General features: G+C 42.2%; 1 protein-coding gene and 8 non-coding genes across 9 annotated transcripts; 5 read left to right on the forward strand and 4 right to left on the reverse strand.

The window, feature by feature from the left end:
- The first annotated feature begins 6,425 nt into the window (after positions 1 to 6,425).
- Positions 6,426 to 6,500, forward strand: trnav-cac. Its single transcript has one exon. It is a non-coding gene; the product is annotated as a tRNA-Val (tRNA).
- A 1,252-nt stretch (positions 6,501 to 7,752) lies between these two features.
- On the reverse strand, positions 7,753 to 7,824 carry trnad-guc. Its single transcript has one exon. It is a non-coding gene; the product is annotated as a tRNA-Asp (tRNA).
- A 256-nt stretch (positions 7,825 to 8,080) lies between these two features.
- trnav-aac lies at positions 8,081 to 8,155 on the forward strand. Its single transcript has one exon. It is a non-coding gene; the product is annotated as a tRNA-Val (tRNA).
- A 3,470-nt stretch (positions 8,156 to 11,625) lies between these two features.
- On the reverse strand, positions 11,626 to 11,697 carry trnad-guc. The gene has a single exon. It is a non-coding gene; the product is annotated as a tRNA-Asp (tRNA).
- A 254-nt stretch (positions 11,698 to 11,951) lies between these two features.
- trnav-aac lies at positions 11,952 to 12,028 on the forward strand. The gene has a single exon. It is a non-coding gene; the product is annotated as a tRNA-Val (tRNA).
- Positions 12,029 to 14,211: 2,183 nt separating this feature from the next.
- Positions 14,212 to 14,284, forward strand: trnav-cac. The gene has a single exon. It is a non-coding gene; the product is annotated as a tRNA-Val (tRNA).
- Positions 14,244 to 21,629, reverse strand: LOC120547172. Its single transcript, XM_039782648.1, has 4 exons — positions 21,604 to 21,629; positions 17,225 to 17,840; positions 16,888 to 17,139; positions 14,244 to 14,261 (listed from the first exon to the last, which is right to left on the reverse strand). Exons 1-4 carry the CDS (start codon positions 21,627 to 21,629, stop codon positions 14,244 to 14,246), a joined length of 912 nt encoding a protein of 303 aa, XP_039638582.1.
- Positions 15,540 to 15,611, reverse strand: trnad-guc. The gene has a single exon. It is a non-coding gene; the product is annotated as a tRNA-Asp (tRNA).
- Positions 15,869 to 15,941, forward strand: trnav-aac. The gene has a single exon. It is a non-coding gene; the product is annotated as a tRNA-Val (tRNA).
- Positions 21,630 to 24,817: the final 3,188 nt, after the last annotated feature.

Consider the following 24,817-nt stretch of genomic DNA (forward strand, 5'->3'; position numbering starts at 1 on the left):
ATACAAAATTCCAAAGCAATGTATATATTTATACGTATAATTTTATTTCATTTTCTATCACTTTTACTTCCTCAATCAAATGACAGTCATAGTAATGCTCCCAAGATATTTCATAAAGAACAACCTCATTCGTAAACACACAATAAAAACTGACATTGACACATTGCTTATTTATATAATTCAAATGTTATATATAAAACAAATTAACAACTAAATATGGGTATACATTTACGGAATAATTTATTAAAATATTACACATTTACACACGTAGAGGGAACACTAGAGTGCATGTAAAGGTGCTGAGAGACTCTGTGAGGATGATGATGATGATGATGATGATGATGATGATGATGATGATGATGATGATTATGATGATGATGATGAATCAGACCAGACGTCCAGTAAAGGTGAATACAGTTAAATTAAACTAAAGATCACAATTGCTTGGCTATGAAAACAGAAGAAACAGTCCTGACAATGCACAGTGGTGTGTCTTGTGTGCGTGAGTGCGTGCGTGTACGTGCGAGAGGATATATTTGTCGTTTGGTGGGTTAGCAGTCCATTTGTCTGTCTTCTCTTTGAATTTTTGTGTCTCTCAGCCTCATAGAAGTCCAACAGTTTGAACCCCCAGGTCATCTCCTTCCCCATGCCCTGTGCCTTGTAGGGGAAGAACACTCTGGAGGGGCAGTAGATGTATTTCCCTGGTACCCCGGGGAAGCTGTCATGTACAGTATGTGAGGGCTGTCAGGGCCCTGCTTTAGGGGTTGATGACAGAACCTGCACAGGCGACCTGTTGGAAGCTGCACTGCTGACTTCCTGTTCGCCCTCTCCTCTGACTCTATCTACGACTTCAGCTGACTGTAGGCTAAACAGTTCCTGGTCATCTTTTTCTGCTGCAGCTGCTGATGCGGCTGCTGCTGCTGCTTGATGATGATGATGATGATGATGATGATGATGATGATGATGATGATGATGATGATGATGATGATGATGATGTTGTTGTTGTTGTTGTTGAACCAGGATGTCTGACCCAATCCGCTCCACTGTAGACCGGCTCAGAGACTCCTCCTAGTGCGGAGCAACAGGTGGAGGGGTTGAGAATGGCACAATCATATATTTATTATATAGTTTCTTACCAAACTCGGACAAAACATGCATCAAAAATTGTTTGTGGATTGTGTGAAGAGTTGTTTGAAATAAATTCAGTTAAAAAAACAGTTCAATTTGTTACATTTATTATATATTATATTCCCCCATAGTCTTGACATTTTGCATAGAGTAACTGATTACTAATTCAACCTTATTAAGCCTATTAAGCCTGACCATTAACTGGTCTGTAGGAGGATGGTAGGTAGGTCATTTGAATGACCTGTATCCATGAAAGACTGCCTCTGGTAGCAGCTGTGTGCTGGGACCGCTGGGACCGGGAAACTGCTTCAGAGCCCTGCTGAAAGACCACTCCAGCTGTGTGATCAGCACCACTCCAACTGGATCTTCACTGGTCTCCTGCAATACAGCATCACATATAGTGATTTAGTCAGTCTAAGCCTACAGATCAAAATATTTTGCATTAATTTGCTATTGGGTCATATTACTCTCAAATGCAATTATACACATGTTCACTGTGTAAATCCCTACATGCTAAATAGAGCAACCAACAATCACAATAACCTGTCACACATAAGATACATAATAGATATGTGACATTTTTTTAAAAGTTGTAAGCTAAATGAGGAACAATTCAATTTCCTCACAATTTTAAACACATTTACACTGCAAGTGTCAGACTGAGCAGAATATGGAGCATGCAGGAGACAGACTGGGGCAACAGCCTCCCCGTGTAAGAAGAAAGGGCATTAGAGTGCGGGGAAAGGCGACGGCACAGTGAAATATCAAATGAGATAAGGGCAACAATCACACTTTAATCAACCATGGCCTGAGCATGACAGGCTGGGTGGAGAGTACAGCCTCTTTTCTTTTTACCTGCACTTGTACAGCAGTTCCTAATAGTTTTGCTTTTGTATATCTTTTTTTTTTTGTGTACAAGCTTTCTTTATGTATATTTCCTATGGCTAGTATGTACACACAATGACAAGATACATGTTTTGTTGAAAATGTTTTTGTTGACATCAATAGTATTCAGCTGCCTCAATATAAAATGTTAGACTTCAGACAATATTTCATAGTGGGCAACTATCACACTTTCAGATTACACTGTCATTAGACAGGATGTCTTTGCATTTTGACTGTGTTGGTCTAAGCAATAATTAATAATGATTGTTTTGATGCCACTTAGTTATTCATTGATGGATTTATTTACATTTGAAACAGGATTTCATTATTTTGATTGAGTAATCACCTTTTATAGGTCACATAGATTATTGGAATGCTGAATGTGCCATGTGGTGTGAGAGCTGTACTTAGAGTTTTGACAATTGTAAATTTGGTTCAGTAAATGTGCCAAAGAGATTGAGAAAAACTGTAACCTGGATTACCTGAGAGTCTGTGGCCACCACAGCAGCAGGGCAGTGATCCTCGGTCTCCATAGCTACAGCAGCTGGGATGTTGGGTTGTACCCTGTGCTTGTCACAATTTAACACAACATGACGACAGCCTGGCTCCACATGCTGAAGTCCACATATCATCTGAGCTGAGGAGCTAGAAGGGCTGGCAGCGGGGCCTTCAGCCTGGCTGTAAGAAGATTTTGGTCACAAAACATTCAGGGCATTCATGATGGTTTAAAGTAAGAAGCAACAAATAATAACCTTTCACAGAAGCAACAATCCCAGAGGCGTCATCAGGCTCGGCAGGTCTGGAAACCGCCGCTGTTTGGCTCTGTCCTGTGTGCTGTAAAAACAATTCAGAGTCATTTTCCCTCACACAGTCAAGTTAGTTTATTCTTCACAATGTGTCTTTATATTTTTTTTTTCTCTAACAAACTGTGAATACAGACTGAAAACACCATATTTCCTTAAATTATGAATCATTATTTATTTGTCATGAAAAAACAATGCTTTTAAGAAAACAGGTAAAGCACAGAAACAATATCAATATATAGTAAGCACACAATCAAAGATGTGGTTTGTTGTGCCTATTGAATATATAAATTTAAAATGCCAAATCCTTGAATGACAGCCTGAGAAAAAAAACCTGTTGGTGGAGACACAGGTGGTTCTTTAGACTGCTGCTGCTGGCCCTGAAAGCACAGCTGACATTAGATTATTATCATGACCAGTAGGAGTAAGAGTTTAAAATTCTTTTGTTTTTTAAATAAAAAAAAATTATTTGTTTTATTTTTGAATTAAAAAAAAAAAAAAAAAAAAACTTTTTTTTTTTCTCCCCCCAATTTTTTTTTTTTTTTTTTTTTTTTTTTTTTTTTTTTTTTTTTTTTTTATCCCTTTCTTCAAAACCCCGTTTTTTTTTCTTTTTAAAAAATTCTGAAAGAGAAGTTGGATCCTGTGCACAGAAAAACACAATGCACATAATAATTTGTATGATTTTATTCATGAATATAATTATACTATTATCATAGATCGATAGATAGATAGATAGATAGATAGATAGATAGATAGATAGATAGATAGATAGACAGACATAGATAGATAGATAGGTAGGTAGATAGATAGATAGATAGACATATAGATAAATAGACAGATAGATAGATAGATAGATAGATAGATAGATAGATAGATAGACAGACATAGATATAGATAGATAGATAGATAGATAGATAGATAGATAGATAGATAGATAGATGAACAAAATGTTTCACCTATTAATCTTAACAATTTAATATTCTGTTTTGCATAGCAATTAAACCCCATTCCAGACATGCTGTAGTATTTAACGTTACCCATTCAAAATGTACACTATAGTTGCCTGAAATAGGAAGTATTTATGTCTCAGTGATATGATTTTTAAATACAAAAAATGTAGAAGCATGCAGCAAGAGAAAAAAATGAAAATCAGACAGGTCTTCCACAAAGTAACCTTATTACAATTGCGGGGTCCCCTGTTCGAAACAGGGCGGAAACACATTTTATTGAGTTTACTTCGCACAATCAAACTCTGCTGATTTAAAATTTCAATAACCTGCATGGAAAACTGTACCTGTCTTGAAATCGTGGCCAGGCCCACCGAAGTTTCCACAGTGCACTAGTCATCACACTCGCCTGACACGTAAAATGTCTCAGGTTGGAAACTCGGGGGAAAGTACATTTGTTTTCTATTTGATTACACTGAGTAATGAAATCAAATGATTCAGTCAAATCCTCAGCCACAGCCAGGGTTGCGTTGTAGTCTGTACGGGCAGAAACAGAGAACTTTGGAAACGAATGCAGACACCCACGTCAGTCAGTCTTATTGGTTAGGTAAGCTTGCATGCCTTTCAGTAGCAGTTCCACCTCATGGTTGGTCCAAGGAAATAAATCCCTGGGCTTACTTTTCTCCAAATTATTATCAGGATTTGAATAACATAATTGAGGCTATTCTATTCTAAACAGAGAACTTTGGAAACAAAAAGTCTCATCGGTTAGGTAAGCTTGCATGCCTTTCAGTAGCAGTTCCACCTCATGGTTGGTCCAAGCAAATAAATCCCTGGGCTTACTTTTCGCCGTTGTTGTTCTTTCTCCAAATTATTATCAGGATTTGAATAACATAATTGAGCATAGTTTAATAAAAAAATATTTAAATGCTTATGTAATTCTTTTGCTCTTATTGTTCTTAGCCTCGTTGTTCTTACCTTTCGTGAGCCTCAACCATTTCGCCTCATTGGTGTTGTTTTACGTTCCTGGATCCGTCTTACGTTCCTGCATCCATCCTACGTTCCTGGATCCGGAGGTAGGTGATCATATCGTCACTGTAAAGCTCTCTTTGATAGCAGGAACATGGTCAATGCTGCTGTAAAACTGTTGTCTTTCTTGGACTATATCCACTTTAATAGTGTTTTCCTTAAAAACGCATATCTTTGGCTATGTTTAGGCCTTGTATCCACACTACTCCGGCATTTCCGCCCTTATACGCAAAGACATTTGGAAACGTTGATCAACCCGTTTAAGTTTGAAAAATTTACAGGGTTGCGTTGTAGTCTGTACAGGCAGAAACTGAGAACTTTGAAACGCGAATGCAGACACCCACGTCAGTCAGTCTTATCCGTTTGGTAAGCTGCGATGCCTTTCAGTAGAGGTTCCACCTGATGGTTGGTCCAAGCAAATAAATCCCTGGGCTTACTTTTCGCCCTTGTTGTTCTTTCTCCAAATTATTAACAGCATTTGACTAAGATAATTAAGCATATTTCAATGAAAAATATTGAAATGTTTATGTAATTCTTTTACTCTCATTGTTGTTCTTAGCCTCATTGTTCTTACCTTAGCTGAGCCACAACCTCTTAGCCTCATTGTTGTTTTTACGTTTCTGGATACGTCTTACGTAACGTAAAGAGCGATAATCGGCCGTTGGACAGTCTGGCGAGGTCGGTACTTCAAGTACTGTTCGGTCGCGTTCCGTACGCGCTGCGTCCGTCCGAGGGCCGTCGGCCTTCATTTTGGCCGATGTGACACGAGAATGAAAATGACAGATTCAGCAACTGCGACGCCCTATTTCTCGCTTTAAATGTTTTCATAAACACGTTTCGGTGAACTATTTTAGTACAACCACGAAATCATTATTCTGAACAAGCCGCCATGACAGTCTTTGAATTTCGAAGAAAAACAGACCCACGCGTGGCGTTCGTCCAATCAGCTGCCGGTTTTCATTTTTTGGGCAACAATACAGATGCGCGCCGCCTGCTGTTATGGAAGCTTACGTCTCGTCTCTTCGGTGTTTTCTGAGGCTTTATTTCTGACTGATCGGTCCAACTGCCTTTGCGACGACAGTTGCGCCGTCTGGTTGGTGTGTAAGCAGCTCAAAGCTCTCTTTGATAGCAGGAACATGCTCAATGCTGCTGGAAAACTTTTGTCTTTCTTGGACTTTATCCATTCCGAACCCCTTTTTTTCTTAAAATGCACATATTATTATATGTTAAGGCCTCGTATCCACACCACTCCAGCTAACAGTAGTGTCGATGTAGCCTTGGTAAATAATTAACAGGTAGAACATTCGCCCGTCGGGAATCAAACCCCGGTCTTCTGCGTGACAGGCGAGAGATACTGTCCACTATACTAACGAGGAATGCCCGAGGACTAGATTTGGCACGCCACTCGCTAGGTGGCGCTATTACATCATTTAGGTGACAGCGACTACATGCAGAAACATTTAGGTTTACTATATATTCACTGTCACTCATATCCATGACAGAGCAGCTGTGACTGAATCCTGTTTAACATATCTATGTGTCAAAAATAGACATGTCAAACGGCATTTTGAACATTTGCAGTAAAATATGAATGGTGCATTTCTACCGAACATGTGGAAAAACCTTTTCGTCGGTTTCCGTAGTGTAGTGGTTAACATGTTTGCCTCACACGCACAAAGGGTCCCCTGTTCGAAACAGGGTGGAAACACATTTGTTTGAGTTTACTTCGCACAATCAAACTCTGCTGTTTTAAAATCTCAATAACCTGCATGGAAAACTGTCCCTGTCTTGAAATCGTGGGCCGGGCCAACCAAAGTTTCCACAGTGCACTAGTCATCACATTCGCCTGACACGTAAAATGTCTCTGGGTGGAAAGTACATTTGTTTTCTATTTGATTACACTGAGTAATGAAATCAAATGATTCAGTCAAATCCTCAGCCGGGCAGAAACAGAGAACTTTGGAAACGAATGCAGACACCCACGCCAGTCAGTCTTATCGGTTAGGTAAGCTAGCATGCCTTTCAGTAGCAGTTCCACCTGATGGTTGATCCAAGCAAATAAATCCCTGGGCTTTACTTTTGCCCTTGTTGTTCTTTCTCCAAATTATTAACAGCATTTGACTAACATAATTGAGCAGACATATTTCAATGAAAAATATTGAAATGTTTATGTAATTCTTTTACTCTCATTGTTGTTCTTAGCCTCATTGTTCTTACCTTAGCTGAGCCACAACCTCTTAGCCTCATTGTTGTTGTTTTACGTTTCTGGATACGTCTTCGTTACGGACACATAGAGCCGATAATTGGCCGATGGACAGTCTGGCGAGGTCAGTGACTCGAAGTCTGTTCGTTGCGTTCGTGGCCGCCGTCCGTCCGAGGGGCCATCGGCCTTCATTTTGGCCCGATGTGACATGAGAATAAATGACAAGTCAGCCGCAAACTGCGCGCCTATTTCACGCTTAAAATGTTTTCATAAACACGTTTCGGTGAACTATTTTAGTACAACACGAGATCGTATTCTGAACAAGCGCGCCATGACAGTCTGTCTTTGAATTTCGGATGAAAACAGACCCACGTGACGCGTCGTCCAATCAGCTGCCGGTTTTCATTTTTTGGCAACAATACAGATTAGCGCCACCTGCTGTTATGGAGACGTATCGCCTCGTCTCTTCGGTGTTTTCTGAGGCATTTCTTTGACCAACTTGGGGAGATTGATCGGTCCAACTGCCTTTTCTGCCGACGGTTGGCAGTCTGGTTGGTGTGTAAGCAGCTCAAAGCTCTCTTTGATAGCAGGAACATGCTCAGTGCTGCTGGAAAACTGTTGTCTTTCTTGGACTTTACCCATTCCGACCCTTTTTTCTTAAAAACGCACATATTATTCAGATGGTATGTCCCCACACCACCCGTTGCCAACAGTAGTGTCGATGTAGCCTTGGTAAATAATTAAGAGGTAGAACATTCTCCCCGTCAGGGAATCGAACCCCGGTCTTCCGCGTGACAGGCGGAGATACTGTCCACTATACTAACGAGGAATGCCCGAGGACGAAATTTGGCACGTCACTCGCTAGGTGGCGCTATTATCATTTAGGCGACAGTGACTACATGTAGAAACATTTAGGTTTACATATATATTCACTGTCAGTCATATCCATGACAGAGCAGCTGTGACTGAATCCTGTTTAACATATCTATGTGTCAAAAAAGACATGTCAAACGGCATTTTGAACATTTGCAGTAAAATATGAATGGTGCATTTCGAAGAACATGAGGAAAAACTCTTTTTGGCCGGTTTCCGTGAGTGTAGTGGTTATCACGTTTGCCTAACACGCGAAAGGTCCCCTGTTCGGAAACAGGGCGGAAACACATTTGTTTGAGTTTACTTCGCACAATCAAACTCTGCTGATTTAAAATCTCAATAACCTGCATGGAAAACTGTCCCTGTCTTGAAATCGTGGCCAGGCCTACCGGAGTTTCCACAGTGCACTAGTCATCACAATCGCCTGACACGAAATTGTCTCTGGGTGGAAATTACATTTGTTTTCTATTTGATTACACTGAGTAATGAAATCAAATGATTCAGTCAAATCCTCAGCCGGGCAGAAACAGAGAACTTTGGAAACAAATGCAGACACCCACGTCAGTCAGTCTTATCGGTTAGGTAAGCTTGCATGCCTTTCAGTAGCAGTTCCACCTCATGGTTGGTCCAAGCAAATAAATCCCTGGGCTTACTTTTCGCCGGTGTTGTTCTTTCTCCAAATTATTATCAGGATTTGCATAATATATATTAAAAATTTTTTTTTTTTTTTTTTTTTTTTTTTTTTTTTTTGTTCTTTACCTTTCGTGAGCCTCAACCATTTCGCCTCATTGGTGTTGTTTTACGTTCCTGGATCCGTCTTTACGTTCCTGCATCCATCCCTTGCCTCGATCCCGAGGTAGGTGATCATATCGTCACTGTAAAGCTCTCTTTGATAGCAGGAACATGGTCAATGCTGCTGTAAAACTGTTGTCTTTCTTGGACTATATCCACTTTAATAGTGTTTTCCTTAAAAACGCATATCTTTGGCTATGTTTAGGCCTTGTATCCACACTACTCCGGCATTTCCGCGACCCTTACGCAAAGACATTTGGAAACGTTGATCAACCCGTTTAAGTTTGAAACTTGCAGGGTTGCGTTGTAGTCTGTACAGGCAGAAACTGAGAACTTTGGAAACGAATGCAGACACCCACGTCAGTCAGTCTTATCGGTTTGGTAAGCTTGCATGCCTTTCAGTAGAGGTTCCACCTGATGGTTGGTCCAAGCAAATAAATCCCTGGGCTTACTTTTCGCCCTTGTTGTTCTTTCTCCAAATTATTAACAGCATTTGACTAACATAATTGAGCATATTTCAATGAAAAATATTGAAATGTTTATGTAATTCTTTTACTCTCATTGTTGTTCTTAGCCTCATTGTTCTTACCTTAGCTGAGCCACAACCTCTTAGCCTCATTGTTGTTTTTTTACGTTTCTGGATACGTCTTACGTAACGTAGAGCCGATAATCGGCCGTTGGACAGTCTGGCGAGGTCAGTGACTCGAGTCTGTTCGGTGCGTTCCGTGGCGTCGTCCGTCCGAGGGGCCGTCGGCCTTCATTTTGGCCGATGTGACACGAGAATGAAAATGACAGATTCAGCAACTGCATGGCCTATTTCTCGCTTTAAATGTTTTCATAAACACGTTTCGGTGAACTATTTTAGTACAACACGAGATCGTATTCTGAACAAGCCGCCATGACAGTCTTTGAATTTCGGAAGAAAACAGACCCACGTGACGCGTTCGTCCAATCAGCTGCCGGTTTTCATTTTTTGGGCAACAATACAGATTAGCGCCGCCTGCTGTTATGGAGACGTATTACGTCTCGTCTCTTCGGTGTTTTCTGAGGCATTTCTTTGACTGATCGGTCCAACTGCCTTTTCGGCCGACAGTTGGCCGTCTGGTTGGTGTGTAAGCAGCTCAAAGCTCTCTTTGATAGCAGGAACATGCTCAATGCTGCTGGAAAACTTTTGTCTTTCTTGGACTTTATCCATTCTGACCCTTTTTTTCTTAAAAATGCACATATTATTCTATGGTAAGGCCTCGTATCCACACCACTCCAGCTAACAGTAGTGTCGATGTAGCCTTGGTAAATAATTAACAGGTAGAACATTCGCCCGTCCGGAATCAAACCCGGTCTTCTGCGCTGACAGGGGAGATACTGTCCACTATACTAACGAGGAATGCCCGAGGACTAGATTTGGCACGTCACTCGCTAGGTGGCGCTATTACATCATTTAGGTGACAGTGACTACATGCAGAAACATTTAGGTTTACTATATATTCACTGTCACTCATATCCATGACAGAGCAGCTGTGACTGAATCCTGTTTAACATATCTATGTGTCAAAAATAGACATGTCAAACGGCATTTTGAACATTTGCAGTAAAATATGAATGGTGCATTTCTCGACGAACATGTGGAAAAACCTTTTTCGTCGGTTTCCGTAGTGTAGTGGTTATCATGTTTCCCTCACGCACAAAGGTCCCCTGTTCGAAACAGGGTGGAAACACATTTGTTTGAGTTTACGCGCACAATCCAACTCTGCTGTTTTAAAATCTCAATAACCTGCATGGAAAACTGTCCCTGTCTTGAAATCGTGGCCAGGCCTACCAAAGTTTCCACAGTGCACTAGTCATCACATTCGCCTGACACGTAAAATGTCTCTGGGTGGAAAGTACATTTGTTTTCTATTTGATTACACTGAGTAATGAAATCAAATGATTCAGTCAAATCCTCAGCCGGGCAGAAACAGAGAACTTTGGAAACGAATGCAGACACCCACGTCAGTCAGTCTTATCGGTTAGGTAAGCTAGCATGCCTTTCAGTAGCAGTTCCACCTGATGGTTGATCCAAGCAAATAAATCCCTGGGCTTACTTTTCGCGTTGTTGTTCTTTCTCCAAATTATTAACAGCATTTGACTAACATAATTGAGCATATTTCAATGAAAAATATTGAAATGTTTATGTAATTCTTTTACTCTCATTGTTGTTCTTAGCCTCATTGTTCTTACCTTAGCTGAGCCACAACCTCTTAGCCTCATTGTTGTTGTTTTACGTTTCTGGATACGTCTTACGTTACGGACACATAGAGCCGATAATTGGCCGATGGACAGTCTGGCGAGGTCAGTGACTCGAGTCTGTTCGTGCGTTCGTGGCCGTCGTCCGTCCGAGGGGCCATCGGCCTTCATTTTGGCCCGATGTGACATGAGAATGAAAATGACAGAGTCAGCAACGTGCCGGCCTATTTCACGCTTTAAAATGTTTTCATAAACACGTTTCGGTGAACTATTTTAGTACAACACGAGATCGTATTCTGAACAAGCCGCCATGACAGTCTGTCTTTGAATTTCGGATGAAAACAGACCCACGTGACGCGTTCGTCCAATCAGCTGCCGGTTTTATTTTTGGGCAACAATACAGATTAGCGCCACCTGCTGTTATGGAGACGATTACGTCTCGTCTCTTCGGTGTTTTCTGAGGCATTTCTTTGACCAACTCGGGAGATTGATCGGTCCAACTGCCTTTTCTGGCCGACGTTGGGAGTCTGGTTGGTGTGTAAGCAGCTCAAAGCTCTCTTTGATAGCAGGAACATGCTCAGTGCTGCTGGAAAACTGTTGTCTTTCTTGGACTTTACCCATTCCGACCCTTTTTTCTTAAAAACGCACATTATATTATTCTATGGTAAGGCCTCGGATCCACACCACCTCGCTAACAGTAGTGTCGGTATAGCCTTGGTAAATAATTAAGAGGTAGAACATTCTCCCCGTCAGGGAATCGAACCCCGGTCTTCCGCGTGACAGGCGGAGATACTGTCCACTATACTAACGAGGAATGCCCGAGGACGAAATTTGGCACGTCACTCGCTAGGTGGCGCTATTATCATTTAGGCGACAGTGACTACATGTAGAAACATTTAGGTTTACTATATATTCACTGTCAGTCATATCCATGACAGAGCAGCTGTGACTGAATCCTGTTTAACATATCTATGTGTCAAAAAAGACATGTCAAACGGCATTTTGAACATTTGCAGTAAAATATGAATGGTGCATTTCCGAAGAACATGAGGAAAAACTCTTTCGTCGGTTTCCGTGAGTGTAGTGGTTATCACGTCGTTTGCCTAACATGCAAAAGGTCCCCTGTTCGAAACAGGGCGGAAACACATTTGTTTGAGTTTACTTCGCACAATCAAACTCTGCTGATTTAAAATCTCAATAACCTGCATGGAAAACTGTCCCTGTCTTGAAATCGTGGCCAGGCCTACCGAAGTTTCCACAGTGCACTAGTCATCACATTCGCCTGACACGTAAATTGTCTCTGGGTGGAAATTACATTTGTTTTCTATTTGATTACACTGAGTAATGAAATCAAATGATTCAGTCAAATCCTCAGCCGGGCAGAAACAGAGAACTTTGGAAACAAATGCAGACACCCACGTCAGTCAGTCTTATCGGTTAGGTAAGCTTGCATGCCTTTCAGTAGCAGTTCCACCTCATGGTTGGTCCAAGCAAATAAATCCCTGGGCTTACTTTTCGCCGTTGTTGTTCTTTCTCCAAATTATTATCAGGATTTGAATAACATAATTGAGCATAGTTTAATAAAAAAATATTTAAATGCTTATGTAATTCTTTTGCTCTTATTGTTCTTAGCCTCGTTGTTCTTACCTTTCGTGAGCCTCAACCATTTCGCCTCATTGGTGTTGTTTTACGTTCCTGGATCCGTCTTACGTTCCTGCATCCATCCTACGTTCCTGGATCCCGAGGTAGGTGATCATATCGTCACTGTAAAGCTCTCTTTGATAGCAGGAACATGGTCAATGCTGCTGTAAAACTGTTGTCTTTCTTGGACTATATCCACTTTAATAGTGTTTTCCTTAAAAACGCATATCTTTGGCTATGTTTAGGCCTTGTATCCACACTACTCCGGCATTTCCGCGACCCTTACGCAAAGACATTTGGAAACGTTGATCAACCCGTTTAAGTTTGAAACTTGCAGGGTTGCGTTGTAGTCTGTACAGGCAGAAACTGAGAACTTTGGAAACGAATGCAGACACCCACGTCAGTCAGTCTTATCGGTTTGGTAAGCTTGCATGCCTTTCAGTAGAGGTTCCACCTGATGGTTGGTCCAAGCAAATAAATCCCTGGGCTTACTTTTCGCCCTTGTTGTTCTTTCTCCAAATTATTAACAGCATTTGACTAACATAATTGAGCATATTTCAATGAAAAATATTGAAATGTTTATGTAATTCTTTTACTCTCATTGTTGTTCTTAGCCTCATTGTTCTTACCTTAGCTGAGCCACAACCTCTTAGCCTCATTGTTGTTTTTTTACGTTTCTGGATACGTCTTACGTAACGTAGAGCCGATAATCGGCCGTTGGACAGTCTGGCGAGGTCAGTGACTCGAGTCTGTTCGTCGCTTCCGTGCGCGTCGTCCGTCCGAGGGCCGTCCGGCCTTCATTTTGGCCGGATGTGACACGAGAATGAAAATGACAGATTCAGCAACTGCATGGCCTATTTCTCGCTTTAAATGTTTTCATAAACACGTTTCGGTGAACTATTTTAGTACAACACGAGATCGTATTCTGAACAAGCCGCCATGACAGTCTTTGAATTTCGGAAGAAAACAGACCCACGTGACGCGTTCGTCCAATCAGCTGCCGGTTTTCATTTTTTGGGCAACAATACAGATTAGCGCCGCCTGCTGTTATGGAGACGTATTACGTCTCGTCTCTTCGGTGTTTTCTGAGGCATTTCTTTGACTGATCGGTCCAACTGCCTTTTCGGCCGACAGTTGGCCGTCTGGTTGGTGTGTAAGCAGCTCAAAGCTCTCTTTGATAGCAGGAACATGCTCAATGCTGCTGGAAAACTTTTGTCTTTCTTGGACTTTATCCATTCTGACCCTTTTTTTCTTAAAAATGCACATATTATTCTATGGTAAGGCCTCGTATCCACACCACTCCAGCTAACAGTAGTGTCGATGTAGCCTTGGTAAATAATTAACAGGTAGAACATTCGCCCCGTCGGGGAATCAAACCCCGGTCTTCTGCGTGACAGGCGGAGATACTGTCCACTATACTAACGAGGAATGCCCGAGGACTAGATTTGGCACGTCACTCGCTAGGTGGCGCTATTACATCATTTAGGTGACAGTGACTACATGCAGAAACATTTAGGTTTACTATATATTCACTGTCACTCATATCCATGACAGAGCAGCTGTGACTGAATCCTGTTTAACATATCTATGTGTCAAAAATAGACATGTCAAACGGCATTTTGAACATTTGCAGTAAAATATGAATGGTGCATTTCTCGACGAACATGTGGAAAAACCTTTTTCGTCGGTTTCCGTAGTGTAGTGGTTATCATGTTTGCCTCACACGCAAAAGGTCCCCTGTTCGAAACAGGGTGGAAACACATTTGTTTGAGTTTACTTCGCACAATCAAACTCTGCTGTTTTAAAATCTCAATAACCTGCATGGAAAACTGTCCCTGTCTTGAAATCGTGGCCAGGCCTACCAAAGTTTCCACAGTGCACTAGTCATCACATTCGCCTGACACGTAAAATGTCTCTGGGTGGAAAGTACATTTGTTTTCTATTTGATTACACTGAGTAATGAAATCAAATGATTCAGTCAAATCCTCAGCCGGGCAGAAACAGAGAACTTTGGAAACGAATGCAGACACCCACGTCAGTCAGTCTTATCGGTTAGGTAAGCTAGCATGCCTTTCAGTAGCAGTTCCACCTGATGGTTGATCCAAGCAAATAAATCCCTGGGCTTACTTTTCGCCCTTGTTGTTCTTTCTCCAAATTATTAACAGCATTTGACTAACATAATTGAGCATATTTCAATGAAAAATATTGAAATGTTTATGTAATTCTTTTACTCTCATTGTTGTTCTTAGCCTCATTGTTCTTACCTTAGCTGAGCCACAACCTCTTAGCCTCATTGTTGTTGTTTTACGTTTCTGGATATGTCTTACGTTACGGACACATAGAGCCGATAATTGGCCGATGGACAGTCTGGCGAGGTCAGTGACTCGAGTCTGTTCGGTGCGTTCCGTGCCGTCGTCCGTCCGAGGGGCCATCGGCCTTCATTTTGGCCCGATGTGACATGAGAATGAAAATGACAGAGTCAGCAACTGCATGGCCTATTTCACGCTTAAAATGTTTTCATAAACACGTTTCGGTGAACTATTTTAGTACAACACGAGATCGTATTCTGAACAAGCCGCCATGACAGTCTGTCTTTGAATTTCGGATGAAAACAGACCCACGTGACGCGTTCGTCCAATCAGCTGCCGGTTTTCATTTTTTGGGCAACAATACAGATTAGCGCCACCTGCTGTTATGGAGACGTATTACGTCTCGTCTCTTCGGTGTTTTCTGAGGCATTTCTTTGACCAACTCGGGGAGATTGATCGGTCCAACTGCCTTTTCTGCCGACGGTTGGCAGTCTGGTTGGTGTGTAAGCAGCTCAAAGCTCTCTTTGATAGCAGGAACATGCTCAGTGCTGCTGGAAAACTGTTGTCTTTCTTGGACTTTACCCATTCCGACCCTTTTTTTCTTAAAAACGCACATATTATTCTATGGTAAGGCCTCGTATCCACACCACTCCGGCTAACAGTAGTGTCGATGTAGCCTTGGTAAATAATTAAGAGGTAGAACATTCTCCCCGTCAGGGAATCGAACCCCGGTCTTCCGCGTGACAGGCGGAGATACTGTCCACTATACTAACGAGGAATGCCCGAGGACGAAATTTGGCACGTCACTCGCTAGGTGGCGCTATTATCATTTAGGCGACAGTGACTACATGTAGAAACATTTAGGTTTACTATATATTCACTGTCAGTCATATCCATGACAGAGCAGCTGTGACTGAATCCTGTTTAACATATCTATGTGTCAAAAAAAGACATGTCAAACGGCATTTTGAACATTTGCAGTAAAATATGAATGGTGCATTTCCCGACGAACATGAGGAAAAACTCTTTTCGTCGGTTTCCGTAGTGTAGTGGTTATCACGTTTGCCTAACATGCAAAAGGTCCCCTGTTCGAAACAGGGCGGAAACACATTTGTTTGAGTTTACTTCGCACAATCAAACTCTGCTGATTTAAAATCTCAATAACCTGCATGGAAAACTGTCCCTGTCTTGAAATCGTGGCCAGGCCTACCGAAGTTTCCACAGTGCACTAGTCATCACATTCGCCTGACACGTAAAATGTCTCTGGGTGGAAAGTACATTTGTTTTCTATTTGATTACACTGAGTAATGAAATCAAATGATTCAGTCAAATCCTCAGCCGGGCAGAAACAGAGAACTTTGGAAACAAATGCAGACACCCACGTCAGTCAGTCTTATCGGTTAGGTAAGCTTGCATGCCTTTCAGTAGCAGTTCCACCTCATGGTTGGTCCAAGCAAATAAATCCCTGGGCTGACTTTTCGCCGTTGTTGTTCTTTCTCCAAATTATTATCAGGATTTGAATAACATAATTGAGCATAGTTTAATAAAAAAATATTTAAATGCTTATGTAATTCTTTTGCTCTTATTGTTCTTAGCCTCGTTGTTCTTACCTTTCGTGAGCCTCAACCATTTCGCCTCATTGGTGTTGTTTTACGTCCCTGGATCCGTCTTACGTTACGGACACATAGAGCCGATAATCGGCCGTTGGACAGTCTGGCGAGGTCAGTGACTCGAGTCCGTTCGGTGCGTTCCGTGCCGTCGTCCGTCTGAGGGGCCGTCGGCCTTCATTTTGGCCGATGTGACATGAGAATGAAAATGACAGATTCAGCAACTGCATGGCCTATTTCTCGCTTAAAATGTTTTCATAAACACGTTTCGGTGAACTATTTTAGTACAACACGAGATCGTACTCTGAACAAGCCGCCATGACAGTCTGTCTTTGAAATTTGGAAGAAAACAGTCCCACGTGACGCGTTCGTCCAATCAGCTGCCGGTTTTCATTTTTTGGGCAACAATACAGATTAGCGCCGCCTGCTGTTATGGAGACGTATTACGTCTCGTCTCTTCGTTGTTTTCTGAGGCATTTCTTTGACCAACTCGGGGAGACTGATCGGTCCAACTGCCTTTTCTGCCGACGGTAGAAAGCAGCTCAAAGCTCTCTTTGATAGCAGGAACACGGTCAATGCTGCTGGAAAACTTTTGTGGGACTGCTGGGACTGCTGGGACTGCTGGGATTGGGAAACGGTTTCAGAGCCCTGCTGGAAAGATAGGATGGGCACCGCTCCAACTGGCTCATCACTGGTCTCCTGAAATATAACATCAAATATAGTGATTTAGTCAGTCAGTCTGTCGGACGGTCAGTGATAACAGTGAGTGTTTAGTCTGGATTACCTGAGAGTCTGTGCCCACCATAGCAGCAGGGCAGTGATCCTCTGTCTCCATGGCTACAGTAGCTGGGATGTTGGGCTGTATATTTTGCTTGTCCCAGTTCAGCACAACAGGACGACAACCTGGCTCCACAAACTGCAGTCCAAATCTCTCCTCTGTGTCCCTGTTTGTATTTTGCAGCCTGGGATATTTAGCTTGGCCTGTCACCTTGACAGAGGCTGTGTTCAGTCCTGAAATTAACAGGGGGTCGAACACAGGTGGCAGCTCCACAGCAGGCTGTTTCAGGTCCACCAGCCTCTGGAAGTTCCACCGCACCACTCCAGTCATTGCCTGGGCCTGGAAAAGTTCACAAGACACCCGGTTGCCTGTCACCCACTGGGCTTGGTGAAAGTGGAAGCCCTCCTGCTGAGAGGTGCCTCTCACTGGAATCCAAACATGTACAGCAGCTTCTGCACACTTGGTGTAGTTGAGCTGCAAGGTGCCACCATACCTGTAGAGAATTCCCTCCCCCACGTCAGTTGCTGGACAACCAAATGCCGCTGCCCTGACTGAGCTCTGCGGGGCTCGGCGGGCCACTGCCCTGACTGAGCTCCGTGGGGCTCGGCAGGCCGCTGCCCGTCTAGTAACCCATAAACAGTGACTTTGCGCTGGCCGTAGAGCTCCGGTGGCTGCCTGCCGCGGAGCCCTGCGGAGCTCAGTCAGGGCAGCGGCATTTGGTTGTCCAGCAACCCACAAACAGTGACTTTGCGCTGGCCGCAGAGCCCCTCGGGCTGCCGATATCTCCGTGCCCGAGTAGCAGTGCTTCGGCTGTAGCCTACTTTCACCCAATATAGTCCCAAGTCAAAATCTACCTAGGAAATCATCTAGTTAATCTGCATTGCTATTTTTACTCTTTGTGAAAATGCAGGCCACAAGTAGTAATTAGTTTTTTTTTGTTGTTGTTGTTGGGTCACTTTTATTCACAACATGCTAACGCCAACAAAGGATTCCATTCATTACGCTAAGCTAAGACTAAGACAATGCTGTTGAACGACAAAAACAACCACCAGATGGGAAAATGGTATTTTACAATTACTGTGAATGCACCATGAGGATACATGTTTTAAGTGATAAGTGAATGAATTCCGACAACGGCAGCTGCTGTGCTGCAGAGCAGACTGTTAGGTCCCGCTGTTGAAATCCTCCACAGTGAAATACAGTCACACTTTACACTGTTTAACGTTAGCTGTCAGCTTTTTAACCCTGTTTAATGTTTGATGAGACAGCGTTTACACTTTGGTTTCAATAACAGGTCGGCGAGTAGCACTCTCCAAAACAGTGCTTTGCCTGAGCCCACTAGCATCAACCTGAGTCACGTTAACTGTACTACGCTTAGCTCGGAGGTGGTAGCTCAAGCTTGACGTGCTTCGGTGATATTTTAATTCGGCTTTACACAATGTGCATATGGCTTTTGACTTGTCTACGAGCTGTCCGGGAGTTTTGGAAAATAAATAGCGGCATTCAGAATTGTGTTGCTGCTGCATTTCTCCATAATGCCTGCAGCCAGCAGCAGGAGGATGTGTTAGGAGGAAGTATGCAGTGTTGTATAAGGTACTAGAAAGCAATACTTGAGTAAAAGTACAAGTATCGTACTAGAAAAAGACTTTGGTAGAAGTGAAAGTTACCTTTTAGAATATTACTTAAGTAAAAGTCTTAAAGTATTTGATATATACTGTACTTAAGTATCAAAAGTAATTTTCTGATATTTAATGTACTTAAGTATTTGAAGTAAAAGTAACTTTTTTTTAAAAGCAAGCGGTTAGAACTTTTATTGTGGCTTTCTTATAGTAAAGCATAAAGCATATTCAGGGTTCCCATATCTTCTTAATCTCACTCATCAAATCAAAATCACATTCTTTTCTAGGACTTTTCAGGCACAATTCTCTTAAGTTCAAAGAACAAACTTTGATTTTTAGAGCTGACATCAAGGTACAGAAACATTTCTTGCAACACAGGTGTATGACGTTATCTTCACCACTACCCTTTTCAGCGAGTTCACCACTATTGTCGGGGTAGTCGCAGGGCTCAACATAAAAAAAAAATCCCCACTGGCCCCCGGGGCCAGTACATCAGAGTTTTGCTGGCCCCTTCTACATTTTTACTGGCCCTGAAAGAAATATCATAGGTGTGATTGGAAAAGGACAAAAAAGCAGGAAAATATACGCCGCACCTATGCTTTAGAAAATGGTTCTAACCCAGCTAGCCACTGTCACTGGATGTTGTGCCATTAGCAGCAAAGCTAGACTAGGGGTCATCAACTACATTTTTCCAAGGGCCAGAATTTTTTTAAGCAGACATTCCAGGGGCCGGACTTTCAAATAAAGAAAATAAAATGATACCTAATACGCATCATCTTGTTTGATATTTTCACTTTCTTACTAAATGAATGCTATATTTTTTACATTAGTAAGCAAACCCCTAAAAACATGGAAAATCCATAATGATAACTAGATAGGCCACTTAACTAGAAAATGATCTCAGATTAGTCCTGTATGCCTAATTTGAAATAAGACAATTCTGTTGCTAAATAATACAACAGGCAACATCGTCAAGAATGAAGAACGCGTCATTCACGTGCATATTAAGTAGCCACGTGTATTTGTTTTGGTCTTAAAATACATCCATAGGTTTACCGCTCCAGCGGAGAGGATGGCTCGTTTAGACAGCAGCTTCGTTTACAAGAGTTTGTCCAAATTTTAAGATTGGTTGCAAATTAAGACAAACAGTTAGACTACAAACTGACATCTTTCATTTTAGCTCGTTTGTAAAGTCGCTATTTGCAGAGTAGAGCTGTGTTTGCACAGCGCGGTGGACGAGAGTGGAGTGGACAGCGCAGACAGAGCAGACTGAGATATCGGTTTCTAGGTGTTTCTGCCTGTAGAACAGGTATGTGGGTTATTGATAAGTATTGACTCTTTAATCATGGAGGTTTTATTGTAGGCTACCTACTTACAGTAACGAGTGTAGCGTTACTTCATCTGCGCCATCGGCGGTAAATAATCCTCGGTAACGTTTCCAGTCAGTACATGTGCTGCGTGAAGTAACGCACACACCAGTGACTGTGGCTGCAACCAGCCCGACATACTTTTTTACTGGCCCCGGGCCATCGGGCCATTGCTTATGTCGAGCCTGGTCGCTCGTATAATGGGAGGTCCTCCAGTAGGTGCTCGTGCTTCCATGGCGGTTTCAGTTGTCGCCTCCTCCTCCTTTAGCAACAAACAAGCGCTGAAATAGAGCGCACGGCGTAGGAGCGGCGGCGTAATGCAATCTAGGAGCAGTGATTCGCCAAACCTCCCTTATTGCAGTCGCACACATTTCTTCTAATTTTATTTTTTAGTAACGAGTAACGAAGATGCTTAGTGGAAATATAACGGAGTAAAAGTATACATTTTATCTAGGAAATGTAGTGGAGTTAAAGTGAAAGTTGACATAAATTTAAATAGCGAAGTAAAGTACAGATACGTGAAATTTCTACTTAAGTACAGTAACGAAGTATTTGTACTTCGTTACATTACAACACTGGGTAGGCAGTGTCTGACGGGGCCGGTTGGGGGTGTGATCAACAGTGGTAATAATAGTCATAATAAAGATAATGGAACACTGACTACAATGGTAGTCATAGTAGTTCATGTCATAGCAGGGCACAGCAGGGCGTTACGGGATGTGGCGTGGCACAGCAGAGCATAGTTGGATGCAGTGGACGCGGCAGGACGCAGCAGGACGCCGCCGGACATTGCAGGGAATCGCAGAGCGTAGCAGGGTGTAACAGGTCAACAGCGACAGCTGCACCCAAGACCCAGATCTTGGTGCCACCCTAATCCAAGGCAATATTCTAGTCGAAGAAGAAACATAAGGACTCCGGGGAGTGAACTCCCCAGAGCTAGGTTAGTAACAAGCATTTCTGGGATAAGGACAAGTAGGGCTGGGCACCGAACGTCGATACTTTTATGGTATCGAACGAAAAACTCCGATACTCTGAGTATCGAAAAATGATTTATCTTTTGGTGCAAAATTTCGGTTCCAAAAGCCGAAGCTGCTGTGTCTGTGTGAGCCTGTAGCATACTTGCATGTAAGGACCTAAAGTCTTGGCTGTCCACCACCACGTGACAGGGAGGATTTCTGAAGATACTCGCAGTCACACAACAAGAGTGTAGCTAGTTGTTTTTTCCTCATGTGTTCTACCGCATAGTTTTACAATGCCAAAGAGGTCTAAAGTGTGGCTACACTTTATAAAACTGGATGCCGAGTCAGCAAAGTGCAACATACGCGCTAAGAGTATTGCAACCAAATGCGACTGTAAAAAGATGGAACCAGAGGAGCCTTTCACCTCCTCGCAGTCAAACCCGTCCCCTTCAACATCATCTGGCATTTCTGGGATTGTAGCAGGTCAGAAAGATAACCTTTTTTAGTGAACAGAAATTAAAGTAATTGTTTACGCTGACGCGAGTGGTTTGAATGTGTGGATGCAACTCTGCATTGCGATGTAACGTTATCTAGGAGCTATAACGTTATTCTATGACCAGGCAACATCTTTGTTTTTCAAATGTAACGTTAAGGTTACACATTTTAGAAATACTTGACAGATAAGTGTAATTTCACTACTTAAACCGAATGCATCCCCATAACGTTGACTACCATTTTATGTATGTTAGCTTGTGCTGCTAGTCGGTTGCTGTAGCGTTAGCTCTGTCTATTTCCCCCTTCACATTATCCTCTGCACCGGTCCACCCTGATGTTAGGAATAGGAAGACAATACCAGAAAGTGTCAATCCCTTCATACTGGCAGCAAGAGGGAAAATGTCCAAGCAAAGACGAGATCAGTGCCATGTCTAATTAATTAATTAAGGTGAAAAATAAAAGATTTGTGTTTAATGTATTTTTGTTGAAATGGATTTTAAAACATATGGTATCGAAAAAAGTATCGTTAGGAACCGGTATTGAAACTGCAGTATCGAAATTAAGGACAAGGATGCACACAAAAGGAAACAAATAAAGACAGAGATGAGAGAGCGGCTCAGTGTGTCATAGGAAGGAAGGAACTTCCCCGGCAGTCTAGGATTTATAATAGCATAACTAAGAGAGGCAGGTTAAAGAGCGGTGCCTGGTCGGGCTAGTACTCTCCCCAACCGGATCGGGCCGTATTTAATCAGACATTTTGCTGTTGAAAACTGCCGTGCATATTTTAAATGTGTGTCTGCATTAACACACCTGATTCTGATTAACAAACAGTCCAGTACCAGTTAAGGAAAGTCATGTTATTGAGTCATCCCAGGCTGACTCAATAAAATATAGCCAAATAGCTAGAGGAGTCATCACCTGGACAATAGCTCACTGAGATCAGTGTTTCCCTTTGGACATGAAGATTGCAAAATCAAACGGTCACAGTGTCGCATCTTATACATAATCAGCCATTGTTCTTTGGAAACCATCCCTGCGTGTTTTAGATGTTTCAGAGCATCAACACACCTGTCTGAAATGATCAGCTCATTAGTTTGTGTCCTAGGTTAACATACCACTGTGTACTCTGGCATTATGCTTATGTGGGGACTGGAGACACAAAATCTAAGAATTTTTAATTTAGACGATTTAAATAATAAACAGTTCATATGGTTATGAGTATAGACCATGTATTTATAATTTTACACCTCTTCCTGCTTAAAAACCCTTTCTGCACACGAGTCCATAGCTTCATTTGGCTTAGCATAGTTTGATGTATTTTACTTAACTATCTTATAAGTGTTTGCTGTTTTCTTCACCTCTTTTAGCTTGATGTGTGCAAGTGAGCTACAAAACAGACCAGCCTGTTAAATATTGATGTTACTCTTTCATCTTGATCTTTAGTTTTCATAGTGGATTTTGGAGTGTCAGTTTGATCCATTCACACTTACTAAAGATTATGCCATCATTATGTCTGATGCTACTATTGTGCTCTCATCCTTGTGGTGTATGTTAAGTGTACCCACATACATCTTATCACAATTTTGCTAAATAGACTACATTTTTGGTCCTTTGATGAAGTGCAAAAAAAACATTGTATCCATGTTAGCTGTTTTTTCAGTGAATAACCCCTTTGGAGTGTCTTGCTCTTTCACTTACTTTTGTGTGTACTATATTTCTCAGCTCTGGGATGAGTGCGGTTGGCCTCATTTGATATACCTTACATACACAAGGAAATTTCCAATAAATCCCTTGATGAAAATTAGGGGCCGAGCAGTGAAGCTGCGTGGACCCTATTGTTTTTGCCTGCATTATTAGGGGCCGAGAAGCAAGAGCTTTTTTTGATTTCGGCCACAGACACAATGGTCCTCATTTATCAAAAGTGCGTACACCAAATTTCCAGCGTACACCTGGCGTACACCCAAAACCACGGTGACTTTGAGATTTATCAATATGGACGTTGGCGTACGGCACGCTCAAATCCTACGCCAGCTCAGGAGGTGGTGTACATGTACGCGCATTTTGAGTTAGTGCGGAAATGCGCAGAAAAACAATTCCTAACACCACAAAACGCACTGACAAACTAAAAGAAGACCTCTATGCGGCGGTCTGCAACATTGTTTTAGCCTCGGGGGGTTCTGTACAACATCGCGCAGGAAAACACGGTGCCATAAATGTAGCGATGGAGCCAGATGACCCGATGCCCTTAGAGCAGTGTCCACACACAGCCCCAACTGGGGGCTATACGAAGGAGACAGGATATTATTCCTCGCTTTTAAAAGGTAGCCTATAGTGTTATGTTTGGCAATGATATTCAATACAGGAAACATTATGATGCACAACATTTTTATTTATTCCTCAGATTTTTGTTTCTCATTGAAGTGAATGATTTATTTCTGGCATTGACCGAGTTATTTTGGCTTGTTTTTCCAGCCCCTCTGCTGTCAGGACAGGGTCCAGCACGGGGCGGAGGACGCTCGCTCTCCCTCAGCTTTTGCCTCATTTCGACTCATGAAAAAAAACAAGAGTAAAATAAAAGACACTGCATAAACTCCGCTACCGTGTGTTTATTTAAATATAAGTAGGCTACACCTACATGGGCCTAAGAGATTGCAATAGAAGCCTGTATATTACTATTAGGACTATAGAAAAATGTGTCAAGGATGTATAAATTAAATAGGCTAAACTTCAGCTGGAGTCCAATTTACTACTGCAACACTGTTGACCGCATCAGTGATCTCCTTCCATACCACATTCTTTCTACAGCCTTTAATAACAGTTTTCAGGCTGCTAAATAGTACACACGTTAGTGCAAATGAACCTGAGATATCAGGGTTTCAATCTCCACCTCTGAAAAGTGCCGCTTCTCAGCCGGATTACGTCTCGCCATGTCGTAAATTGTAGGGGCGAGGCCTCAAATCCAAGAATATATTGGGGCCTGTTATTCTAATGATGATCGTTTTCAGCCGCGGCATTTATCAAGGGCAGGTATTGCGTACACATGGATTTCAAAGGTACGCACAGCTTCATAAATCAGGCGGTGAGAGGAGTGTAAGCATAATCTAACATATACGCCCGTTTCTACGCAAGAATGATAAATGAGGGCCAATGTCACTGAGC

Source organism: Perca fluviatilis, chromosome 18 (genome assembly GCF_010015445.1).
Source record: "Perca fluviatilis chromosome 18, GENO_Pfluv_1.0, whole genome shotgun sequence".
NCBI lineage: Eukaryota > Metazoa > Chordata > Actinopteri > Perciformes > Percidae > Perca > Perca fluviatilis.